The sequence below is a fragment of the Erpetoichthys calabaricus genome, chromosome 2 (assembly GCF_900747795.2).
Source record: "Erpetoichthys calabaricus chromosome 2, fErpCal1.3, whole genome shotgun sequence".
NCBI lineage: Eukaryota > Metazoa > Chordata > Cladistia > Polypteriformes > Polypteridae > Erpetoichthys > Erpetoichthys calabaricus.
In genome coordinates this window covers 145,890,795-145,916,391 of record NC_041395.2, presented here as the reverse complement: position 1 = coordinate 145,916,391, position 25,597 = coordinate 145,890,795, and the positions used below count along the sequence as shown (strand labels likewise).

At 34.1% G+C, this 25,597-nt stretch overlaps 1 protein-coding gene across 7 annotated transcripts in view; it reads left to right on the top strand.

Moving 5' to 3' along the window:
• Positions 1-25,059, top strand: part of mcf2l2 (MCF.2 cell line derived transforming sequence-like 2) — a 399,475-nt gene extending 374,416 nt beyond the window's left edge. For 2 of the 7 annotated variants that reach the window (XM_028794595.2, XM_051923916.1), the window contains 7 exons: positions 2,617-2,700; positions 8,590-8,661; positions 9,681-9,767; positions 10,105-10,223; positions 10,484-10,596; positions 16,615-16,706; positions 23,231-25,059. In XM_028794595.2, coding sequence (XP_028650428.2) covers positions 2,617-2,700; positions 8,590-8,661; positions 9,681-9,767; positions 10,105-10,223; positions 10,484-10,596; positions 16,615-16,706; positions 23,231-23,337 — 674 coding nt within the window. In that variant the 3' untranslated portion in view covers positions 23,338-25,059. The remainder of the gene's footprint in view (positions 1-2,616; positions 2,701-8,589; positions 8,662-9,680; positions 9,768-10,104; positions 10,224-10,483; positions 10,597-16,614; positions 16,707-23,230) is intronic. The other 5 variants (XM_051923915.1, XM_051923914.1, XM_028794596.2 and 2 more) reach the window with 4 other exon arrangements.
• Positions 25,060-25,597: the final 538 nt, after the last annotated feature.

Here is a 25,597-nt window from a genome sequence, read left to right as displayed (position 1 = left end):
GTATTTTACAATACAAAAGCAGACACACTAAAACGTTGTTCAAAGTCTACCCCAATATCACCATGGATTTGCAATGTAAAGCTGCCTTGTGAAACTGTGCATTTACTGAGATGAATTCTAGCATTTTCAAATTTTGATCCTCAATACCCATTTAAGTTGCTTGTAAAAGCAAACACAGTTAAAAAGGTGATCTTCTTTTGATCGCAGTAACATCATAATAACATTAAAGTTACTTGCCACAAAGCTTAATCAGCATGATCCATTTGTGGAGATTCCTACAGTCCAAGAAGACTAAAGAACTTTTTTTTTTTTTTTATAGTTATTGAGAAAAAGTTAAGGGTAGTTAAAACTTACAAAACACAGTTTCCCATTAGCATTTTTATGATCTGGCCATGAGGAAGTATGGCACATATCCATGCTCTTCTTGCACTCTCAACATTGTAAGTGGAAAATCTTACAATAATCACAAAAGTATGCACCTACATATGTTAGAATTGAGAAGATGGGTGAAAAACAAAGTTACCCACATACAGTATCCCCCATGAGCTCTGCACAGTCAAGGACTTCTGTGACAGGCAGGGGCCCCTGTGGCAGCCCCCCATGCCTAAAAGTGACACCAAGGATGCAAAAGTAAGAACATGTAAGAAAAAGTACCTTTATTAACAAATAACCACAGGGATGCATGGCATATTCTCATTGCCTTTACTATTGTTTTAAACAGCGAGCAAGATTCCTTACCAACTTTTGTGCCATGCTATTCCCCTCATGTCTTTGTGTACTGTTGCTGGCTTCCACCTGGGATTGTGGGTTTGCTTTCCGGTTCCTCCCTGTGTGGATAGCGCTTTGAGTACTGAGAAAAGCGCTATATAAATGTAATGAATTATTATTATTATCTGTTTGCCACTGGTGCCTCTGTCTAATGCTGTTTCATATGGACATACACAACACATATACAAAGCAAACTGCTCCCTAGTCATCTTTGTGTTCATACACATATCTGCAGGACCTTTTTGCTAACGGCGCATGACTCTCTCTCTGTCAATGGTCTAATACAAGGCTTAGCCCAGCACTGTTAACATTCCAGTGGAACCCTTGCACCCTGTAACCTTTTGCCAGCTGGTTGCTTTTCACTGCACTGTGCTATGACTGACAATTGTTATCTCTTGCACAACAATTACACACAGAGCCTGTACTATTGTTCTTTCACAGCGGCTGCATAGGTGGTTGCAGTGATCTGCAATTACAGTAGTGGAAAAAGTCAGGCTGCATGGAAAAGTCTGACACATGCCCTCTGCTTACTAACATTGGAAAGACTGGAGATATACTTGTATACTCCAATATGACTAAACACACAAGGAGGTATAAATGCAATGAGAAAATATAATTCAAAATAAACAAAGGGAAAATAAATAACTTCCTTCAATTGAGGCCTGCCTAGACAGGATTGTTCCCCACTTTTCCCTAAATGCATAGTGCTCTTTCCCACAATGTATCATACAGAATACAATGCTCCTGGTGTCTCCTATACCTTATTATGTGTACTTCATGCCATTTAAGCCCTTATCACCTGCTATAATGACTCCAGCTTCACTAGAACTATGAGAACTGGAAGGAGCTCTTAAGCTTACTCAAAGGGTAACTTCCAAGCTGAACCCGTATGTAAAACTCCTGGGGTTGTTTTTCTGAAACTCCTCCTAGTGGCAAAAAGCATCTCTGGAGTCCAGAACCTTGATATATATTTAAAGGGCCAAGCAGACCAATAGAGTTTGGTCTACTTTAACACATGCATTATACAGCTCCCTACTGCCATCTACTGGGCTGGTCTTTTTCATATGGTCATTATAAGAACTTTCTGTCTAAATATTATGAGGAGATTCTCATTTTGGATGGGATAAAATCAACTGCTTCTTGTAGTAGATAGTTAAGTCACTGTCCATAATCCTAGAGTCTGTTCTTTGTAAAGCACTAAAGTTGTACATTTTATTTATAAAAAAATAGCAATAGCATTACCAAGTGAAATAGAGAATGGGAATAGTGTAGGAACTATTACACAATTTTGTTGTTGGACTGTAGGTGTAAATTCTTACATCTAGTGCTGAAAGAGGAAAACAAGAAGTCATATAGTATTGGTCAGTGATGTCAGTATTGAGCAAGAAATCAACATATAACTGTAATGTACAGTAGTTGAGCATGCATGCATTATCCAGTTACATATGCTAAAGTTTAAGGGTAATTTCTTCAGTTATTTCAATATCTCTTCTATCTTTCTTTCAATTTAATTTTTCATCTTCCATTTTTGCACCATTTTTAACATTTCCACAGTTTTGTGCTAGCAGCTCTTGTTTCACTGGTAAATGTTAGCAAACTGCATAAAAAATATTGTGTTGGGAAATAATTTTATGAAATAAATTCCATAAAAATACAAATTTTATATTCATAAAGTGAATATTTTACAGTATACCGCCAGTCATATTAAATACTGTGAAACAAGAGCAATAGCCTTGATATGTTTACTTATTGTATTAATTTTTAAATCCCATTTTTAACATTTTTAATCCTCCTAATATTTTTTTCCTGGCTTATTAACTTTCAACCCTGCAATGCTTTTTGCTGTAGAGCCTCAATCTAAGGAGACAGAAGTTACACGACGGTTTTCTTTAGCCTCCTCAATCAGTTCCTCAGCTACTAGACGCACAAAAGGTACTTAAAAACCAAACATTTTGATGTATAGTTTATGTTCTCAGAAAGAAAGACATGGTGGTTCTCATCATGTATAACAAAGACTATTTAAAGGTAGCAGAAACCACCAGTTTTTTTGTAAAGTAGTACAATGGATTTCTTGCTGTGCCTTCTGAGTCTGAGGTAACCTACACTAGAGGCTCAAAACTTACATTACACGATTTTGAAAGACTGACACATAGAGTAGTAGGACAGACGTTCTGTAAAGGACACATTTTTGATCATTTCATCCATTTTGTAAACAAACTTTTTCAAGGTACATCACAGTGAGGCAGGGACTATGCTGGAAGCATCTTGTCTAAGGCAGGATACCCATGCATACAGTTTGTAGGGCATGTACCTCTAAAGGATGTAGATGGAGAGAGAGATCTTTTGGTGCACCCATGAAGGCAAAGAAGAATGCACAGATTCTATAGAGCCCATTGATGAGAACATAATTCCACCTCAATTTCCTGGATCTGTGAGGCAGAAGATAAAGGATTTGATTATCCCCTAAATGTATATATTTATTCTGTGGAACATTTATTGACAGCTCAGTCTGATTGACTGCTTTTTCTGCCTTTCATGGTAATCAGGGTGTATTTGAAGCTAGACAAAAAATTGATTACTAGTTATTGAACAACTACAATAGCTCCAATATATTGTTGCTTTTACACTAAAACATTTATATTTATCTTTGTACATTGTACAACACTGGCACCTTTGGGTACATTTTGGTGATGGATATTATTTAAAGTGGTTTTCCTTTTCCGCTTAATAAACAGCTTCAATGTTAGTTGCTAAAGATTGGGTGAGAAATAGGAATCGGAGGAACAGATATGACTTTATGCATGAAAAATATTTTTAAGTACCTGCCAAACAGTAAATTACTGAGGTTATTCCACTGTAGATTTCTAAACCTTGGTATAGTCCACCCCTAAAAACCACCATTTAGAAATCCTTATTGAAGTATTAACTTTGTGATGGGATGCACCAAAGCATCAGTGAGCCTAAAAACTCCATATTAAATTTTCCAATCATGTACCATCAGTGTGGATTTGTATTTGGCTTGGAAGGTTTTCTTCAAAACAAAATGACATTAAGTCCATTGTGAAAAGTAAACTAAAACAACATGTCAAAATGTTAGGGCTCCAACTAGAGACCCCATTTAATTGCAACTAGCAGGATCTGAGTATAGCAAGTTCCTGAAACAGTTGTTGGAGTTTTGTGTAATCCTCAGCTTTGAGGTGTCTTCTGGTGAGGTTTTCTAAGGTTTGATTGGTCTTAGGTCCATTCTTTTATAATGTGTGGTAGAAATGAACATATTAATTAAAGAAAGAAATTTATCCTGTACTAGGACAAGTTTAATAAAACCTCTTTGAGTCAGAGATCAGGCCAGAGAAAAGCTGTCCATTGCATCATTCATTTCTCTTGCAGCACCATGCTGAACAGGAAGCACTCATAACAGCAGTCTGTTACAGCATAGTCAGAATGATCAAAAAGTACAGGTAGGGAGTTAAATTTATATACAGTTGAATTTACATAACATGAGGTGTTTTAGCATAGAGTGCAACCAGCCTAAATTAAAAGTCTTTCTCCATTATATCCTTGTTCTTCAATATCTCTTGAATTTATCTCTTATTCTGTTATAAAAACTGTATATGTACCAACTATCAAGTCTTACTAGGTGAATGAAAGAACAACACATCCGCCAGTTTCTTGACCCATCCCCTTGGAACATTCTGCTTGTTTACTTCACCATTTCAGCAGTCTCTTCATGACATTAGAAAAAAATGCTTATATAATTCACTGTACATTGAAAACCAAAATACTTTCCTACTGTTGCCTTTTAATTTGGAAAGTACCCTAAAAGACTATGCAACCTCCAAGTCTAATTTTTCTTCCACACATGGCTTACCTGAAGGGGTGTAGCTAGCAGAAAGGCTGAAGTGTTTTTGGTCACTGCCTATCATCTTCTCAAAAAGTGTAAGGAGGAAGATGGGAGATTTGTTAGAGGCTTCACCTCTTTCCCCACTTCCTCCTCCGTGTCTTCGTAATGGACACCACGAGCCTGGTGAGTATGTGACATAGTACTATACAGTATATTATACACTGATGCATTCATACAGTCACTAATTACATTTACACGTCAGAATGCCTTATCCTACATTCACACATACTATACAGCCTTCAAAGGTGCTACCAAAACAGCTGATCTGAGCCTGTAGCTCACCTTTTTTCTTCCCTATCCTGTTGTTCCTCTTCACTGTTATCAGTTCAGGTCTTATCATGATGCTGTCCTGGTGGTTTTAGTCCATTGTTAAACCACATTTCCTTTTTGCCTCATTTGTTTCTTTTATGAAGATAAAGTATAGTAATTTAAATTTGATTTAATCTGTTTCCTGGGAAAGAATTTAGTATAATACCTTTTGCTGTTTGATGTTTTATGTTGTTCTAAAGAAAATATACTCTATATTTCAAAAGGATTACTCAGTTTTATAATGTTATGTTCTAAACTACCTTTATTAACTTGCAGATTTTTTTATAGCTATGAGATTTTACTATTTATTTCACTGGCAGGTACGTAACAGTTCATAAATTTTTACAAGGTACATTACAGAAAAATACAAAGCAAAACAATACCTTATAATACATATAAAAAAAAATACAAAAAACAAAGTACCCGCAGCAAAGCCCACACAGACATGGGGAGAACATGCAGGACACAAACCTAAGATGCTGAATCTATGAGGCAACTCTACTACCCACGGCGCCACATTGCCACCACAATTTAACTTTCCACAATTGCCTGATAATGTTCTATATATTTACATATCTTTTATGTACCACTGCCTGATCTAACTTAACTATATTCAGTATTTGCCCTTTCTTTGCAAAATGTTTATATTCTATTGCTGTCTGTGCTATTAAATTTGTTTTTCATAAATAGTTTTACTTGGCACTAAGATTCTTAAACAAAATATTTTCAAAGGCAGAATATTTCAAGTTCAGGGTTGTTTCCAGTTACTATTTGGTATATTACCTTTAAAGATAAAAAATGGATATGGTATACATAATGTACAGTATATAAAAATTAAAGACCAAATTATCTTCTTTCTGTCTCCATTTTTAGTCATGATTTTTTTAAACATCTGCAGGGCCTGATTTAAATTTCTGTATTTTTAATAATTTAGCAACAAATGGCAGAAATCAAAATTTAAATTTAGTCTCCTTAAATTAACAATACATTGCCAGCAGATAAAATATCTAGAAAGTTGTCTGTCTCAAACCCAGCTTCAGGAAATATGAACAACTGATTATAATCAGCAACAGTTTGCTGGAGGTTCTACAGAAAAATGCAAGTTTTTGAAAAATACACATAAAATATACATTATTGCTTTCTGTGTAATTCCAACTATGCAGTTGTAATGGCTCAGATGTATACAGGTGATCTTTTTATATTAAATTGCGGCAGTGATGGCGCAATAGCACACTAGACTTTGTGACATTTGTTATGTTAAGCTTGTACTTTATATTCAACATGCTGTATTCATACTGTACATTAATGTCAAATGCTTTAGATGTTGTTCTAAAAAAAAGAACATTCAGGCATCTTATAAGATTTGCTGTTACCACCTCTTCACTCCTTTTTCTGGGGTTCTTGAGGTGGACAATCTGTCCCTACCAACAGACTCCATGTAGGTCTAGGGGGTATCCCGGGCCAGTTGAGATATATTTCATCCAATATTTTTTGGATCTACCTCTGGGATTTACTTAAAATGGGTCTGATATAGCACATTATTTTCCAGAGGATACACACTTTATGAAAATGTGTTCTTTTCATCATTACTCTTTATAAAAAAACAAGCAAACAAACAAAAACAACACTTTTTACCGCTATATAGAGGAGGCTAAAATGCTATAGATGAAAGCTGCATTTAGCCTGTTACTTTTAATGCTAGGTTACATTTCCAATCCAAAACAAATACAGAACTCGAAAAGAACATCCCTCTCAACAGAAATCTCTATTCTGTTCTCTGAATGCAAGAGGGGACAATCTTTGCTTCAAAAACTTTAGTTAATCATTTTCTAACTAGACATATGTCTTTACTGTATTTTCTGCCTTCTACTACAGCAGCTGCTACTTAATCAAACATCCCTTCATCATATATAGTATTTAATTTCAAGTAGCATATTTATAAAACAAGTGAAATTTATTTTATAGACTTGTATGAATATAATTCTAAAGTAGATATATGCCATCTATGTATATATGTGAGAGCTACACAAACAGGCACAGATACAGTAAATAAGCAGAGCAAATGCAAATCATATATGAATGCACAGCAATTTAAAGCACAGATCATGGGCTTGAGTTGGCCTCTGGACGGCAAACCCAAGCATATATTTTTAATACCGGGAGCCAGAAAGAACAAAATTAATGCTCTTTTCTTTGCTTTCTGTTAGTGTATGGGCAGCTAGCCCATGCTCACATTTCAGATAGCAGGATTTACAAAACCATAGGAAATGGCAAAATGAATGCTTTTTGTCACTGTTAAGTATCATAAAACACTTTTTCTATTATACAAATGTTATCTAATTTTGAGAAATATTTTGTATGCGCTATGTCCATGCTTGTTGTGGGATTTTTAATTATCCTTCCCGTGCCACTATCGACAAGGCACAACTATCTGCAAGATGCTTGACTAGTTACATAAATGTCAGATCACCTATCCATCCATCCATTATTAATCCCAGAAGAGTTGACTTGTGCTTGACATTGATGTTTATTCAAGTATCTTCATTAAAATTTATTTGAGAGAACATGCTAGAAACGTATGCTTTTCTATTATGCAGTTTATATTTTTTCTGAATATTTTTTATATATTTGTCAATTAAATATTTTCATTGACTCACTGAGATAGCATGCAGTATATCACACTTAATTCAAAAGCATTTCATTGAGTATGCTTAAATTGATATGGCATCTGGGGCAATCTTTTACACCATGTTATGAAAAGGAATACCTCTTCTTATGTTGCGACATTAGCAGCATTTATAGTAAGGTCAATTCTAACATGCAGTGCATGATGAAGCTTATAATTTTAACTTGAATGTTAATGTTAATCAGATAATTCACTTGTAGTAAAAAGAGAGTTTGGCCAGTTGTCATTTGGAAATGCATGTATTTTTGTGTATTTGTCATTTTAGTAGGGGCTGGCCCTTTGATATTCATTTATTAATAATTAAAAAATAACATAAATAAATAAAAAAATAAAACATTGGTTAATGTTTCATGTGGCATATGTGGCTGTTTTATCATAACATAATGTAATTATGAGCACAAATATATCTGGTTGAATTAAATAATTATGTATAATGTGCCCTGTGGAAAGTGACTAATAGATCTGTATTTGTTAAGAGCTTACAGTCAAATAACAGTGCAATAATTCACTCTGGACCTTGTTAATATTTCACCCTTGACTTGTGCTTAAGCTTAATCAGAACCATAAACAGAGGGTTCCAGTTAAGTATTTGTTTAAATGATATTTAAAAAAATTGCATAATTTGAAACAGGAATAATTTAAACTGAAAAATTTATAAAATGCGTATATTGTAAATAAATAATTTCTTGCATTTTCAAAAATTAGATATTTCCCAATGTTTGAAATGTACATAGAGGCTATGTACAATTTATCTGTGGACTACCAATGCCACTTATACCTACAAATTAAACAGGAATGGCAGAAAAAATGCCCCCAATGTGCTTAATGTTCATGTATGTGTATTATAAAATATGTGTACTGAGTGTAATACTGCAATTATTACAATAACATGTAAACATATCGGTCTGAACATTATTCTATACAGGTCCACTCGCTCCTAACCTTAAAGCTAAAAGGCATGAAATAAAGAGTGACCCTACTCCTTTGGGTTATGAAGGTATAGACTAACATTTTGCTTTATTATGCATGAATACTTTTTCTGTTTTAAACACAAATTAAACATTATATTTCTTAAATTAATCTGGGTTTGAGTGTTACTTGTGCTTTGCTGTGGATTAATCTTTTCATTTGCTTCTTTGAATTCTAGTATGTTCTTATAGTATAATAAAGAATGCTTTTATTTTGTTTTCCTAAATAATACTGTAACAGCATATCATTTTATTATTTTCTGTACTTAATGGTTGCTGGTGGGACTAATTTAGAAAACTAATACAAACTAAACTAATACAAATAACTTGCTAAACAGCATACAAGATGATACAACCTTTGCATTGGTGGCTTTAAGTAGGAACTTGTCAAATATTACCTGATGTTCTGAATGTATCCACTTTGTTGTGATTAACTTATAAACTAATTATAATTGTATCAGAAATAATCAGAAATAACTTACCTAGCCATTGCTGATGCATCAGTAGTTTAGTTTATCCAGCAATCCATTCACCACACTGTGGACTCTTACCAACTCTGCAGTATATTATGTCCAGAAGTGCTTGTTTTTTTAACCTTGTGTGCCTTAATAGTTATTTGTTTTGAAATTTTCAAGTCAAGTGAGAGTTTCTGTCATTTTTCTTTTTGTCATATTTCTATGAAAATTGATGAAAAGCTTGATAAAATTGATAGAATTGTCTTGCACACAATAAACATAAAGTTTAGCTTACTGAAAGTCCTTTGTAATTTAAACTAACTAAGTAAAAATAGACAAATAATCAATTAAAAAACAATGGTTACTGACATTATTTATTATGTATTTACTTTATACTCATAGTCAACCTTGCATGTTTTGTTAATTTTATGGAAAATTCTGAAACTGTAGAAGTTGATTTTTTTACATTTTACAATTTTGAAAGCATGTGTTCACTGTACTGAGTCCTTACCAAAAAAAGTATATAAATCAAAATGTGTAAGCATTTTTTTCTAAAAGCTGTTTTTTTTTTTTTTTTTTTTTTTTTGTCCCAGATACATTACGTAACGCTATACCAGCTGTCATTAAACGTAACAGTACATGTACAGATTCAGTTGTACCTAGATCTACCTCCCAGACAGGTAAGTAAAGATACAAAGCATCACATTTTCCTTTTTTCAAGTAGTTTACTGTATTTATTAGAGGAATCAGAAACACACAATGGTCATGTCTCAGTAATAAAGCCAAAATCAGGTATATTTCTATTTGATGTACATTAGATTTCATTAAAAAATTGCAGGATGCAAATAGAAGTTATATCGTTACTTTTGTTAAATGAAGTACTGTATTGTGCATGCATAGTTTTTTTTTATGCATTTTATTTTTTTGTTTTTACGGTTAGTTATATTTGAATAATATTTGGTTGTCAATTTAATTCATAAACATATTCATATGTTGTTATATACAATATATAAAAAGGGTGGATTCACCGACCAATGCCATCCTTGGACACTGCTGAGGATTTTGAGACTATTCCTTCAAGCCCTGAAGATTTTTCTAACTCTTCTGATGCAGATGAGGAACCAAACAGTAAAAGTGTAAGCAATATACAACAAAATAAATGTTTTTTTCTCATATTTGCCATTAGCTTTATTTTGTAAAGAATTGTACAAATCAGTTTGTTGTGTAGAGCATATTCATTTGTCTTGTATTTAAGTCACACACTTTTTGTAAAATACCATCTTAGTAAACCAACTTTATGTAGCTGTTACCATTATACACAGCTCTCTTATGAAAGCATAAGACAAATAACATGGTATTATTTTGGGAATATTTTCTTATTATTATTCTTCTTTAGGAACATGGTCTGTTCCAGGCTCAATTAACATATGAACCAAAAACTTCTGAAGAATTATTTCTAGAATCAGGGAATGTAGTAGAATTCATTGAGGAAGAAGAAAATGGACAATGGTGAGTAAAAACCTCATACAAATTATTATTTCTTGTGATTGCACAGTTCATACAGTATAGGTATTGTTAAAGATGTTTAATTAGTTTGTTGGTTTTAAGGAATGTCCACCGGTAACATGGATGACCCAAATCAGTGATTAATGGACACTTCTAGGTATTGGTCCATCCACTCTTTCTCCTTCTTGTCCTCCCAAGTGAGGGCCCGGTCTCTTTTTTCTCTTTAATCATTATACTATGTAAGGGGCTTACGCTCAATATTATAAAGAAGATCCAACTTTATCAAGGGTCAAGATTTTTCCATTGTAAGCTAGATTTTGTTTTTGTCTGAAGAATGAGTATCCACACCTTTTCATTTTTCTTCAACTTACATTTGTACACAGTGATACATACTCAGAAAGTTATATATAAATTATATATATAGAGAGAGATTTATTTATGAATTATATCACTCATTATCTGATCATGATATAAAACCAAAGGTAGAGCTTATGCAGGCATGCAAATATTATAATAAACATTCTCAGACCTGTTTAATCCATCTCAGAGTAGCAGGGGTTACTGCACTTTTGTATTTTTGTAGTGTATTTTTTTAAAACCGGTAAACTGTAAGCCTTTAATTTGACTTATCAGAGACCATAATAAAAGTACCCCCCCCCCCCCCAAAAAAAATTAGTGAGTTACACATATGTCCTGAGTTATGCTGATATAAAAGCTAAGACACAACTAAATAAAAATTTGTTCAAATTATTTACATTATCTTATTAATATGTTACATAAAGACAATGCTTAACAGAAATAAATATAAACATAGTTTTTCTTATGAAAATATCTTGCTATACTCATCCACTTCCTAAACCACATATCTGCTTCAAGGTTGCAGAGAGCCAGCACCTAGCTAAGCATCATTTAATGGAAGAACCATCCCATGACAAGATTCTAATTCTTTGTACAGTTACTCACTCTGTGCAAATTAAGTGTCAAAACCTAACATAATGGAAAGCAAGAGGAAAACCATTGTACTTGGACTAAAACCCATACCGACATTGGCAGAATATACGTAGTTACCTGAGTCAAGATTTTAAACCCCGAACACTGGAGCCATGAGGCAACAATACTGGCCACTGTGCACCATACCTCTTCATATGAAAAGTTTTGTTTGCTTTACAACCTGTAATCATAGATGCTGGGGTGACAGCCAACCCACAGTGTTATGCAATACAGTATATTATACAATTTAAACCACATCTTTCCATAGGATTTTATCACTAAAATTTGTTGAGGACAAAACTAGTCTTCACCCTTGCAAAAGTATTAAAATAGCTACAAAATGATTCACAGTTTTTAGTATGGTGCAATATTGAATGTCTATATGTATATGTATATGTATATGTATATGTATATATATATATATATATATATATATATATATATATATATATATATATATATATCATGGCATTCGTAGTCTGAATCACAATCTGATTGTATGGGTGGTTACCTACCAGGTAACGCTTGTGGTTGGTGACCAACCACAAGCGTTACCTGGTAGGTAACCACCCATACAATCAGATTGTGATTCAGACTACAAATGCCATGAATGTAATTACCCCGATCTACATGCTGTCAAATGAACGAACCACACGCCGTAGCGCAGCGTTAGGGGCTTCGCCTCTGGCGCTGACGTTTGAGGTTCAATTCCCGAGAGAGGATGCAGTGAGTGTGTACGCCTGATGAGCCCAGAATTAGGGTGTCACGTACTCTTTGCATTATTTGACAGTAAAACTATTTCAACCATATATATATATATATTTATATATATATATATATATATATATATATATATATATATATATATATATATATAAAATACTTCAGCTGTTGAACACAAATACTTTGTAGCATTCAAAGTGAAAAAAAAAACTCCATAGAGTCTTCTTGCAGTGTATTAGCCCCTAACAACAACAAATGTATATAAATTCATACATTTCCACACAAATTCATTATCTCCAGATTGCTTTTAATAGGGAATGACAGCAATGCAAACAGGTTTAATGGGATTTTCTTATTCAGAGAGGAACACACACAGCCATGCTTCTCCATATAGATTCTGTTCTTATGATGATATGCTTAGTTTAAGTACTGTCGAACACAGCACTCAATGTTGAGACCTAAAATGTCAATGTTGGTTTCATTAGGCCATGGGATATATTTCCAGTTGGTCTCGGAGTTTAAACGTTGTCCTTTGGCAGGTTTTTTTTTTTTTTTGGCAAGGATAGGTTTTATGTGGCATATATGCCGTTTTTGTATTTTAAGCTTCTTCCCCTGAATAAGGCTTTTCAGTAACCTTGTAATGATTTGCTTTGAATATGTTTTTTGCAAATTTTTAGTATATGAAAGCCAACAGTGGGACTTCCTGAAGACAGCTGTAATAATTATTACAGTTTATAGGATCTGCTGTCTATCTCAGGAGCTGTGTTTTTCTTTACAGAACATACATCGCCTATCAACTCTTAAGTGCATAAAGCTTTGTCTGTTGTATTTGTAAGGTCTATGTACCTAAGGTTTTAGTCCCACTTGCTTTTTGTAGTGTTCCACCTTTTTGTTCATTCCTCCATTGTCTTTCCTTAGTCAGGATTGCAGAGGTCTGAAATTTGTCAGAAAAATAAAAGATGTTTGACGGTCATTTGTGATTGCCACTTTATCATATTTTTTCTCCAGTTAGCGGAGTTTTACGTGACAATTAATTGCACCAAAAGCAATGCACATTACCACTGCTTTTAAGCAGAGGACAGGACATTTGTTGAAAACACTTATGTTCATATTTCACAAGAAATCCTTGTTTTGATATTTTAGTAAGGAAATGTAATTCTGTTTCTCCGTATAACATTAAAGTGTTTTGTCTCATTGTGAACCAGATTCTTTGCAAATGCTTTTATAGTTAGATGCAGTCACTACTTGCCTTTCAAGTCTTATGGTTCATTGCATTCTTGGTGCAGCTGAGATTTGTTCTGACTCACCATAGTTATTTTCTTTAAATAAAGTCATAAATAAATTGGGGAAAAAATGTGGAGAAGACAAGCAAGTTAGGCTGACTAAAATGGCCTGATTTGACAAAGTGCAGTTGTGCGAATGTTCTTTGTTTTAGACTAATGTCCTTACCAGGATTGGTTCCTGCCTTGTACCAGATGTGACAGGACTAGGCTTGAAGATGCCTGTGACACTAGAACTTGAATATGGTGGTTTAAAATTGTTTAGTGAGTTGTTAAGTGTGATGTGACTTATGTTTATAGAACATTTAGGTAACAGACATCTGCATTTAGGTGCTTGTTTAATGCATACTATACATCCATTATGTAAGGTGTAAACATTGTAGTGTAGCTGAACTCACCTTTATCAGAAATTATTGTACAACATGCAGGTGTAATGTGTAAACTCATCTAAATCTCTCTATTATATAAAAAAAAAAATCTTTGGAGGGAGACGAGACATGATCTTCACAGAAGACAATTTGACACCTCGCGAGACAAGGCAGTGAGACAACATTTAAAACAAGTTCATGGACATCTAAGCTAGCAGTTGTTGGAATGCTTTTGGCAGACACACTTCATGTGCTCCCAGCTCTTAAAACAATGACAAGTAGAACACGCAGCTCGTCAGCAGCAGCAAGCCCGCAGATAATCCAACCACTTCTTCTTAGCATGTGTTCAGCCCCCCACCCCCAATGTGAGCGGCAGAGACACGAAGTGGCAAAAGGATACCTGCTGTACAGAGCTCATGATCACGTCATCCGTGATTGGGCCAGGGGTAACAGGGTGTTTGTCAAAAGACCTCAATCATGCACTTTCACCCAGGAAACCCAACTGGGATTGATCAGGCCTCAATTTAAGACCAAACAGCACATGTCATCTATTTATTTCCTCTGCTTGATCCACATCCATCTTTAGGATCTCATTGTAGTCTCTGTGATATTCCTTATGGCTTTCTGGTTGTGCTGTCCTGTAATGGCAAGGAGTCTATCTCTTTTGGTAGACACTTTGCATGCCACTACAGTCTGTGGCTCTCACCTACCAGTTCTTCATATATGGTCACCTTTCTCCATATATCTCCTCCATACGGTTTTCCCAGGGAATCATGAATTTCAGCAGAACTGCCTGTTTTGCTGTTTAAGACATCATCAGTTTATCTAGGCTAAATGTTATCATTGCAGTGGGATAAGAGAACTGAAGTTGCTCCTTCCTTACCTTGAGAAAGGCAGTTTCCTGTTTTGCTGGGTGATGCAGTCTGCTCTGGATGATTCAATTGTAGATGGCTTATGCTGTCCCTTTCATCTCATAGTTGTGTTGCCAGGTGATAATAGCCCACTACCAGGGCATTTGGGAAACAACTGGGGATGTGCTCTAGGGATCCTCTTCTTAGGCAGAGAGGACATGCTGGTGTATCACTGTAACCTCAGCAGAAGATCTTGGATGCACCAGGGAGAACATCACAGACTAATGGTATATTGAATAAAAGGAAGCAAACATCTACTGACAGATAAAAGAAGGTGATAATTGACATGATATGTTGCAGGAATCTGATGTAAAATGCATTAATGATTAACATTACTTAACTAAGCAGTCCTGTATCAAAGTTGCTTGCAGGTTTCTTGCAAGTTTCTCATCTCTATTTTTAGGGTACTAATTTTATTTAACAAGTCCATTACTCATATCCTTCTTACAACACTGCATCAACAAATCAACCAAATATTACATTATATCGCACCTTTCACAGAACATTAGATTCTTTTGAAAGCACACAGAAATAAATACAACTTAAAAGCAATATGTATTGTGAGTTAAATAGGGCACTTTTCAGAGAAATAAGGAAATCTGAAGTTTGGCCAACAGCATGAGTGTCATATTAAACTAAGTGAGTGAGTCAGGAAAAGTTGAAGAGGTTGTAAAATGTGACAAAAGAGCAGCTGAAATGACAGTTGATATGGATTTTAAAGTCATTGATGCTTACAGTTTTATCTATGGCAGTGCACAGTATGCAAATAAATTTAGTGAACTTCAAGATGAATGTCAAGTCTGAGAACAGATGAAGGTTAATTTCACAAGAGACATGCTCAAATAATCTAAAATGATGGAAGAGAAAGAAAAGGAGCAGAGAAAGAGAATTAAACCAAAAGCAGGCAAGATAAATAAAAAGTAAAATAATCATGATTACATTTCCAGGCTTCCACAGGACAGAAATAAATTCAAATTTTAAGTTGTTATTAGGTTATTAAGAAACCATGATTTAGAGATAGAAGTAAGCAATAGGTAACAAAGCCTTAGAGGTACAGGTTTAGAGATAAGATTCTACAAAGGTAAACAGCGTGTGCATTATAAACATTTTTGTTAGCCCAACAATGGAGGTAATATCTACCTGGGGCTACATAGTGATATTAGTATAAGCTAACAGATTTAGTGTTTTGGGAAAATAATCTGTGGGAACCAGTCATGTCCCTGTTTATTAAAGGATATCTGCGACACTGAATTGTTGAAAATCTGTATACTACTAAAAGAACTTCTGACAACTAACATAGTGGTATGGTCTCTTTCTTGCCAAAGATGCTGCGAGTATGTCTGTTACGGTAGGATCACTAGCTGGAACTAAGACATTGTCCACAGATGTAAATGCAGATTTTGTGAGGGAGTGGTTTCCTCTTCTCTTTGCTCTTCTGATTATATTCTCTATCGTAGATGGTCAGCGGTCACTTCTGTGAAAATGTTTATTTAATAGTCTTAGGGAAAAGTTTATGAAGTAAATTCCCTTTATAGTCTTTCTATAATTTGTCATGTCTAACAGGCAGCTTTGCTTCTCAGACTGAAATGTAGTTTGAATAAAACATGAGTGAGGTAATAGGTAGTTACTACTTTAATTACATTTCTTATTGTCTTATCTGCCTTAGTAATACCTAATTAAAATATGCCAACTTAATACACAAATTAAATTTTGATTAATGCAGATCTTTGTTATTTTTTCATGTTTTAGGATAGTCAAGGACATTATAACTCAGAAGACAGGGTTGGTCCCAGCCAGTGTACTGCATTCCATGGGAGGAGATCCCATAAGCATTAATTCTGGTATAAGCTGTTAACATATTTATATAGTTAACACAATATAATAAAAAAATTATCCAAGTAAACTTTTCTTTTATTTTACTATTATCATTATAATGAAAATATTTACAGCAGGTTTCAGGCAGAATATAAAAAAAATTCCTTTGCACCAATTTGAACAAATAATTCTTGCATCAAACGATCCAGCATATATGTGCAGTAAAAGCAGTTAGGTAACATTTTTGCAATATTTTTATACTTGTATAATTAGTAATTATTTTATTTGTAGTAACCAAACATTTCCTACATTTCAAAATGATGCAATGGATTATTTTTCAGAAATTAGACATTTTACAAACATGTAAATTATTTAGGTGAACAGTGTAACATACATGTATTTTCCAGTTTTATCTGGAAAAGGGTATATTGTAAGTTATTACAATAATTTTCTGCATTCGGCTATGTATCTCTCTTAATTGACACACAATTAAGACACAAATGAATCTGATTGCCGTATTTAAAATACCAAACTGCAGACCATACTGTTTTTTTTAATATAGTGAAGAGTAGCTTAACACTAGAATCCCTGTAGCCTACGAAAAAATTCATAATCTCTGCCCACCTTAAATTCCTTCGCACCTCTCCATCAGCATCTTTTGTTTTTTAAATGTCTCGATCAGCGCAAGCAGCCTGCTATCCCATCGCCCCACCGATGCAGCTTGTCGTGCACAAAGTTCTCCCAGCTCAAGTCTTTACCTGCATGTGAGGTGCCTGGAATTGTATAGGGTAAATAATACAGTATATCGTTATTTGGAACATGTGCATTTCATGTGTGTTCTGTGTCTACAATGAGCTATATAAATGTAGGATGACAAGAAATGCAAAAAATGTAGAATACACACCTAAAACACTACCTTTTTTCATGTTCTAGTACTAACGACAAATTTTTGACATAAAGTGTATAATGTGTGAACACTGTCCAAGTCCAAATATCAAATAAACACATTAACAAAAGGTATACGTATAACAAAACAAGTGCACTTTTAATCAAAAATATAACCGAAGAAAAAGAAATCTGGTTAGGGTACGACACTGACACCACTGTTTCTTTGAAGGACATGCGTGGGGCAGATTCACTGGCAGGATGACGCCCAACCTCTTGCTACATCCAAACGGTGCCAACTTTCGCCTTTATGCCTAGTGCAGCTGCGTTGTTCTTATGTGTGAGTGGACGATGTAGAACCCTCATCCTCATCTGAGTTCACCTCTGCTATAGCATGTCTTTATTTGGAAACAACAGTGTCAGATCGTGGGGAGCATGCACGTGACTGAGAGAATAAAACTGAATTAAAAAAAAAAAAGCTAACCTTTACAAGTACTATAGATTTACACCGGCTGTTACAGACTCAAATCAAATGTATGTTTTTATTGTATAGTAGTAAATAAGAGCAGCTCACTACTCAAAACGTTAATTCTGGGAAGCAGCCAGGCTAGAACCCACAACCTCTTGGTAATGACTCAGCAGTCACCAGTTCTTACCGCTGCACCACCCAAGCGGCCGTGTCAGTGTCATACCCTAACCTGATTTATTTTTCTGTAGTTATATTTTTGAATAAAAGTGCATTTGTTTTGTTATACGTGTACCTTTTGTGAAATTGTTTATTTGATATTTGTACTTTCGTCTTAACACATTATATACTTTATGCCAAAAAATTTGGCATTAGTACTACAACATGAAAAATGTTAGTGTTTTAGGTGTGTGTTCAACATTTTTTGCATTTCCTGTCGTCCTACATTTATAGTGTTCATTGTAGACACGGAACACACATGAAATGCATGTGTTCTAAATAACAATATATTATTTACTCTGTATACAGCTCCAGCCACATCACTCCCAGAAAAACAAGATATGAGCTGGGAGAACTTTTTAACCCTTCCTGTGGCAGTGGGGGGGATGGAATAGCAGGCTGCTTATGCTGATCACCACATTTATAAAACAAAAGACGCTGATGGAGGAGTACGAAGGAATTTAAGGTGGGCCGGGATTTCGAGTTTTTTCTTGGCTTCAGGGATTCTAGTGTTAATCTACCACCAGTAGAGTTGTGGATAACGGAGTACAAAGTAATGTATTACTGTAATCTGATTACATTTTCCAGTAATGGGGTACTGTTATAGTTATGGATTACAGTTCATTTTTGTTACTATTTGCTTAGAAACATGTTTTAAATAAAAGTATGTAAATGTCATAAATGTCTTGCAAGGTAGGCATTCCATTTTACATAACATTTAAGGAGACAAGTTTAACTATCCAATCTACATCCCCAGTCTGATTCTAATATGCACATTATTTTCACACAGATATAGAGTACAGTAGTACCTTGAGATACGAGTGCCCCAACATACGAGTTTTTTGAGATACGAGCCATCACTAGGTCGATTTTTTTGCCTTGAGTTACGAGCCAAAATTCAAAATATTAGCCATCAAAGAGCTCGTCACTGCACATTCCAAGGAACTGACGACGGATGAGTTGACAGAACTACAGACGCGGCAACATACGGAGGTTCTGCAGGAGATCGGTATCACGGAGGAGGCAGAGGCGGAGGAGGTTACCTCATAAAGTGAGATAAAGGAAGTGTTTGCAATGTGGGAAAAAGTTTCGAACTTTAAAGAAAAGAAACACCCTGAAAAAATTGCAATTAATCGTGCAGCAGCACTATTTATGACACTTGCCTAACGCTTGACTTTATTTAAAAGAAACATCCTGAAAAAATTGCAATTGATCATGCAGCGGCGCTATTTAATGACACTTGCCTAACACTTGACTTTATTGAAAAGAAACCCTGAAAAAATTGCAACTGATCGTGCAGCGGCGCTATTTAATGACACTTGCCTAACACTTGACTTTATTGAAAAGAAACATCCTGAAAAAATTGCAACTGATCGTGCAGCGGCGCTATTTAATGACATTTGCCTAACACTTGACTTTATTGAAAAGAAACCCTGAAAAAGTTGCAACTGATCGTGCAGTGGCGCTATTTAATGACACTTGCCTAACTCATTTCAGAAACTTTCTAAAGGGGAGGACTAAACAAAGCTCCTTGGATAGGTTTCTATTGAAACGCCTTGAGAATGAAAGTGACGAAAGCGTGGCAAAAAAGAAAAAAAACTAGTGAAGAAGAAAATTAAGTTAAGCAAAAGTGAAAGAAAAAAACATTACAATACGCTAATCGGCTTCGCCAACATCTGTTTATTTCTTGAGATTCTCTTTTATGTATTAGGTTTTATTTTGTTTGTATACAATATTTGTTCATTATAAATACATTTTTCTTATGTTGAAAACATTTAACAAAAAATTGGGGTGGTTTTTTGGGGGTTGGCACGAATTAATCTCATTTCAATTAATTTCAATGGGGAAAATTAATTTGAGATAGGAGCATTTTGACTTACGAGCTCGGTCACAGAATGAATTAAACTCGTATCTCAAGGTATCACTGTATGTTGAATTTTACAAAGTGGTCTCATCTGTACCAGAGAAGTATATTTAGCAGCATTTCAAAATAGTTCATCTTACTCTTGCATTGTATTGAGGTGAACTTTGTCTTTATCAAGAAATGAAGATCCTGAGCTTTAGTATGAAAGATAAAACCTTTTCAATTTCACAATACATAAAAGGAGTATGATCAATGGAGATAATTCAATTCTAGTTTAAGGAAGATGGTGTGTATTTGACAACTATTATAATTAGTAATAATAATAATTAATTGCAGCTACATATTTTTGTTCATTGTAATATACAGCCTCTTGATCAATAAATAAATAAATAAATAAGGAGCTAGATTTACAGAGGAAAAAAGTCTTTGATGTCCAATCGAACAAAAACACCATAAGTGGCACGTATCGTATAGTGTTGGTTCTTGTCCCTACTGTATTTTCATAATTTTTGTCAACTCTCCTGAATGTTCCAGCCAAAATGGAAGTCTGTGTACAAGTAAATTTACTGTAGTTAAATCTTAACTAACCATCTTACATTCACTAACAAAGTATTTTTATTTTATTAATGTATTATTACCTTTTTATAGTGTGCAGAACACCAAGACAGGAGAGACATAGCCAAGAGTGTATTTATTTTGTCACACAATAAATGCTGCAGGTGCTGGCCACCACCTGAGTGATAATCTTACTGTTTACTGTTTGACAACATGTTTGCAAGAATTTGAGTGGTTAAGTCATTTTATTTTTAATTATTCATATTTTTTATTAAGAATTCTTTTTGTGAATTAAAAGCATCTGCTACCTGGTTCACATGTTTAGAATAGCACACTGCTAATGTTTAAGTAATATCTTTTACTTATTTAACCACTGAATTTACATATTCTATTATCGATATTTTCAAATACTGAAAGTACATTTGGGTGTTATCCTTGTACTTCCCAATTTGGTTTATATTTTCATGGATTTAAAGAGGAATGTAAAAGTAAAGTAATTAGTAGTGTAGTTACTTTTTCCAGGAAGTAGTGAGTATAGTAACACTGGTAAAATTTGAGAAAAGTCGTTTTTAATGGATTACTTTCTTTTGAGTAGCTATCCCACCTTTGGTGCAGTGTGAACATTTTAATTGTCACTATCATCCAGAAGAAGCAGATTTCTTCAGTTCCAGAATTATTTTTCTAAAATTTTAATTTCCATTGTCTGAGTTTATATGATCATCACATGTTAATTTCTGTCCTTTGTTTATTAATTGAAAACAAAACTCACTGACTGAATTGAGGCCATGTCCAGGTCTGGCACGTTCAAGTAATCTATCTGAGGCAAAGCATATTTTTTATTGCCCCCTAGTAAAATCTTACTAAACATGAGACAATACACTAAATCAACATGTTTCCATACAGTGCGTCTTCAGAACATCAAGCAAAAAATATTAAACTAATAGTGCCGGTGAGAAGGGACATAGTCATAACAGATGAGTGACAATAAAAAGGGGCTAGGACTATGCCTATTATTGAAGACTTCATGGCTGGGGACTGCACTGCTTGGAAATAGCATGTCTCCTGTGGCCATATAGCTAGAAAATGGAGGCAACAAAATTGAATCTTCAGCATCACATACAGTATAACAACCGTTAACAATTACTGATGTCTCTGTGCCAGTCCCTCCTACCATTAGTCACTATAATATATTTGGAAAAATTAGAAAGCAAAAAGATTGTCTCTAAAACAATAAAACACACAGAATAGGCATTAAAATAATAAAAGTGTATAATATGAAATTGAATGCGAAACAAGACCTGGCTGCGTCATTCCTCCTGTCTGCTTCTCTAAATACCTTGGCAGATTCAACCTGTCCTGCAAGCTAAAAAGTGCACTTTCTAAACTAAACACATCTGATGAATTTTAACAGACATTGTGCATGTGACTAACACTTTAATCAGATTCTATAAATTTATAAAACTTTACAAAATGACAGATGCAGTATATACAATGCAGTACTGAAAAATCAGGAAAATGAATGCCAGTACCATGTACTGATATGTAGCTTTGAAATGTGCATGCACTGTTGCGATTCTTGGACCCTTACGCACTCTTATTGACTCCTAAAAGGCACTCTACTGAGTTATGTGGTTCTTCCCGAAATGATTGCTTGATAAAGTACAATTTTATACTGGAAAAGGGCTCTCTACATATGAAGTTGGTTTTCTGGGCTTTGAAAATCTGTAACGCACAATTGGCCCCCTATCAGGATGCTAACAGATCAAGAACACTTGAACGTAGCCTGTGCTATTGTAAGCAGCATGAGTCCTTTTTAAAGTGATGAACCTGTTGGTATTTCTTAAATTTGTTATCAGCTATTCATGGCTATTTATGGAGCATTTTACAGATCTAAATAAATAAGGTTCTTTCTGGAAGCTTCATGTGGATGGTTGTTTTCAGAACCAGAAATGGTTCTCTTATGGCATTCCACTAAAGAACTGCTGTGGCACCTTTTACTTTTAAGAAGATAGTGAGGCTAGGCATTTCAAACTATATTGTATGACATAGTATGAAATTTGAAACTTTTAATGGCTGAATATTTCTCACAGTTTTTAAACGTACCATATAAATAGCACATTGTATATGTATGTAATCCTTTAGGTTCACACTTAATTGCTATTTTTCTTATTATTTTGTAATAATAAAAGAAATAATAACTTACATACTACTGCCTGATCTCCTCACCCCACACTCTGACCCTGGCCATGGTAATAAACTTATTCTGCTGTTGAATTAAAAGCTGTGCAAAATTTGACTTTTTTAATCTGTTAGTTTGCTGACAATATGTGAAGGAGAATATGAAATTACAATTATTGTCAACAGCATAGTAGAATGGAAAGTAATCATATTTACTGTGGTGTTAATTAAATGGAATGAAGTAGTATGTTTAAGATTAATACATCACAGGGACCAATTATTTTAACAATGTAAGTTAACATAGTTAACACACTCCAATTTATAGCATTTTGACCCTTGCTTGTATTTTTTCAGCAAAATTTACATCTGTGTTTTTTTTCCAGATTTTTACAGTGATATATGTAATGCTGCTTTAGCACTTTCAGAAGAAAAGGATGGCCGCATGCACAGAATAGAATTTGATGAAGAGGCTGGCTCAAGAAAAATTTAACAACCCTGAAGTAATTTCAGCTTCTGCAGTTTCTGTGTGTTTTAACAGATCTGCTACACAGGCATGGGAGGCTTGGAGGCTGGTATTAATTTTATGAAAGCTAATGTAGGATATAAGCAGTACCATGTCCTGATGAACTTCATTTGCTCACCCACTTTAAGGTAACTGTTTGATGGTATATTTTGAGTACTTGCCAGCAATTCAGAGAGACAATGTGGGCTGAGTGAAGTGGTGCTTTATTCTTTTTCTTAGCACTGTATCAGTGCATTTTATTCTGTCTCTTAGGATCCTGGTTTTCAGACACCATAATAAGGCTGTACCAGTATTATCTGACAGATGAAAGAGAAGAACTTCAGAAAACTGCTTTAGTCTCCAACTTCAGAATGATACTGAGTTTTGCAGCTTTCTTCTGAATCAATTAAATAGATGCTGAAGAACTCTAATCATTAGATTTAAAAAACAAAAAGGGGATAATACAAAATAATGAATAGCAGATCATGGCTTGCTGTTGCATTTCATTATTTTTACTTGTTGTACAGTATTAGAGACTTGAAATTGTACATTGTGAAGCAGACTGATAATTATAGTACAATGTGATTTTTTTTTTGTTATTTGCATTTTTAAACAATATGTACAGACTGGAAAATAAATGTAAAACCATACACTTTAATGATTAAGTACTGTAACTCTCATTGTGCATCCTTTGGTTTCTGGAGAATTGCTAAAATTGCAATAACTCCAAAAACACTTTGAATCTGAAACATTAACTGTGTTTATTTGCAGAGCTCACATTTCCAATGTTCAACTACATATTATAATTTGATATGGCTTTTATTGATTTTCAGACAGAGGGAACAATGTTTATGTTTGTAGGCATCTTAAGCCATGGTATTCATATCCTGCAATATCTGGAAACCAAAAGGAACCCTTAAGACTTCCATCTTTGAGAAATGTAAATGTGTTCACAATTTTGGAAATATCTTCATTGAATTCATTTTCATAAGGAAAATATTCTTAAAAAAGGTTTTCAGAAGAAAAGACACATATTATGACTACTATAGCAAAGTCTTCGATCTTTGTGACTGTACTTGGTTTAAAATTTAACTCTGGCTCTGCTTGCATATATCTATTTATTTATTTAAACCTAATCAGGGAAGTAAAGAGTAGGCCAGAGTTTATTTTCAAGTTCATATTTTGATACATAAACAGGCAGCATACCTATTTCAGCCAATTAGTTATTTGGTTATTACTCATTGAGATAAAGGAATCAGTATAACAATGACATTTGTATGCTTTTGTTTCAGTGTTTTATTATTTCAACATGACTGGTAAATAACTTCATCCAAAATGTTTTAAGTATTATTTTATTCTTGAATTCTATGTGACTCTAGTCATTCTGTTGAAGAAGATACACACACACTGCTTTATTCTGAACTTACCAACTTTTATACTAGTTTAATATCAAAGCAGTACTACAATAAACAGGAAATTTAAATTCAGTTTTTTACTGCCTTATCTCAAAAACATAAGAAAAACAAAACATTTAGAAAAGTTTTACCACTGTTCTTTTTTAATGTCCCATAAGAATGCTTACTGCAAATGCTAAATTATTCTTTAAAACATATTAAATACTGCAAAGCAGACTCCTTTTTATAAAAAGTGTAATTGGAACACATATGTACATGCTTTTCAAGATACTGATAATTAAAATCTATATCTACAAATATCAATGTTTTGTTCTTTTCTTTACCTAAAATAAATGTTTTGTATATTTCTTAGTTTATATCCAATGATTCAATAACAATTATCTGACAGCTAAAATAAATTAAAATTGCTAGTTGTCTATAAGACACTAAAATATAAAAAGTGAAAAAGGGTCAATTTGAAACATTTTTGTCTTAATTTAAGGATGTTGGTTTCTACATCTCACTCGTAGAAAATAATGTTGTCAAAATCAAAGTGATTATCAAAATCAGCTGAAAACGCTCAAAATTGTAAGAAATCTAGATGAACATTAGATGTTTATCACCCTTATATCAAGCAGATATCAAAATTCCCTTTTGTAAAATAAGGCACAACTACTATAGGAATTGCCTTACCACAAACTGAAGTCCTGGCGTTTTTTCCTCATTGGATGCTCTGCTCTGGTCACCCATGCCTACAGTGCTACACATATCACTTTTCTAACCTTTATTCTTTCTTCTTCTACAGAAGTACAACTCTCACCACTGATTAAGGATCATATCCAAAGTACAGCTTT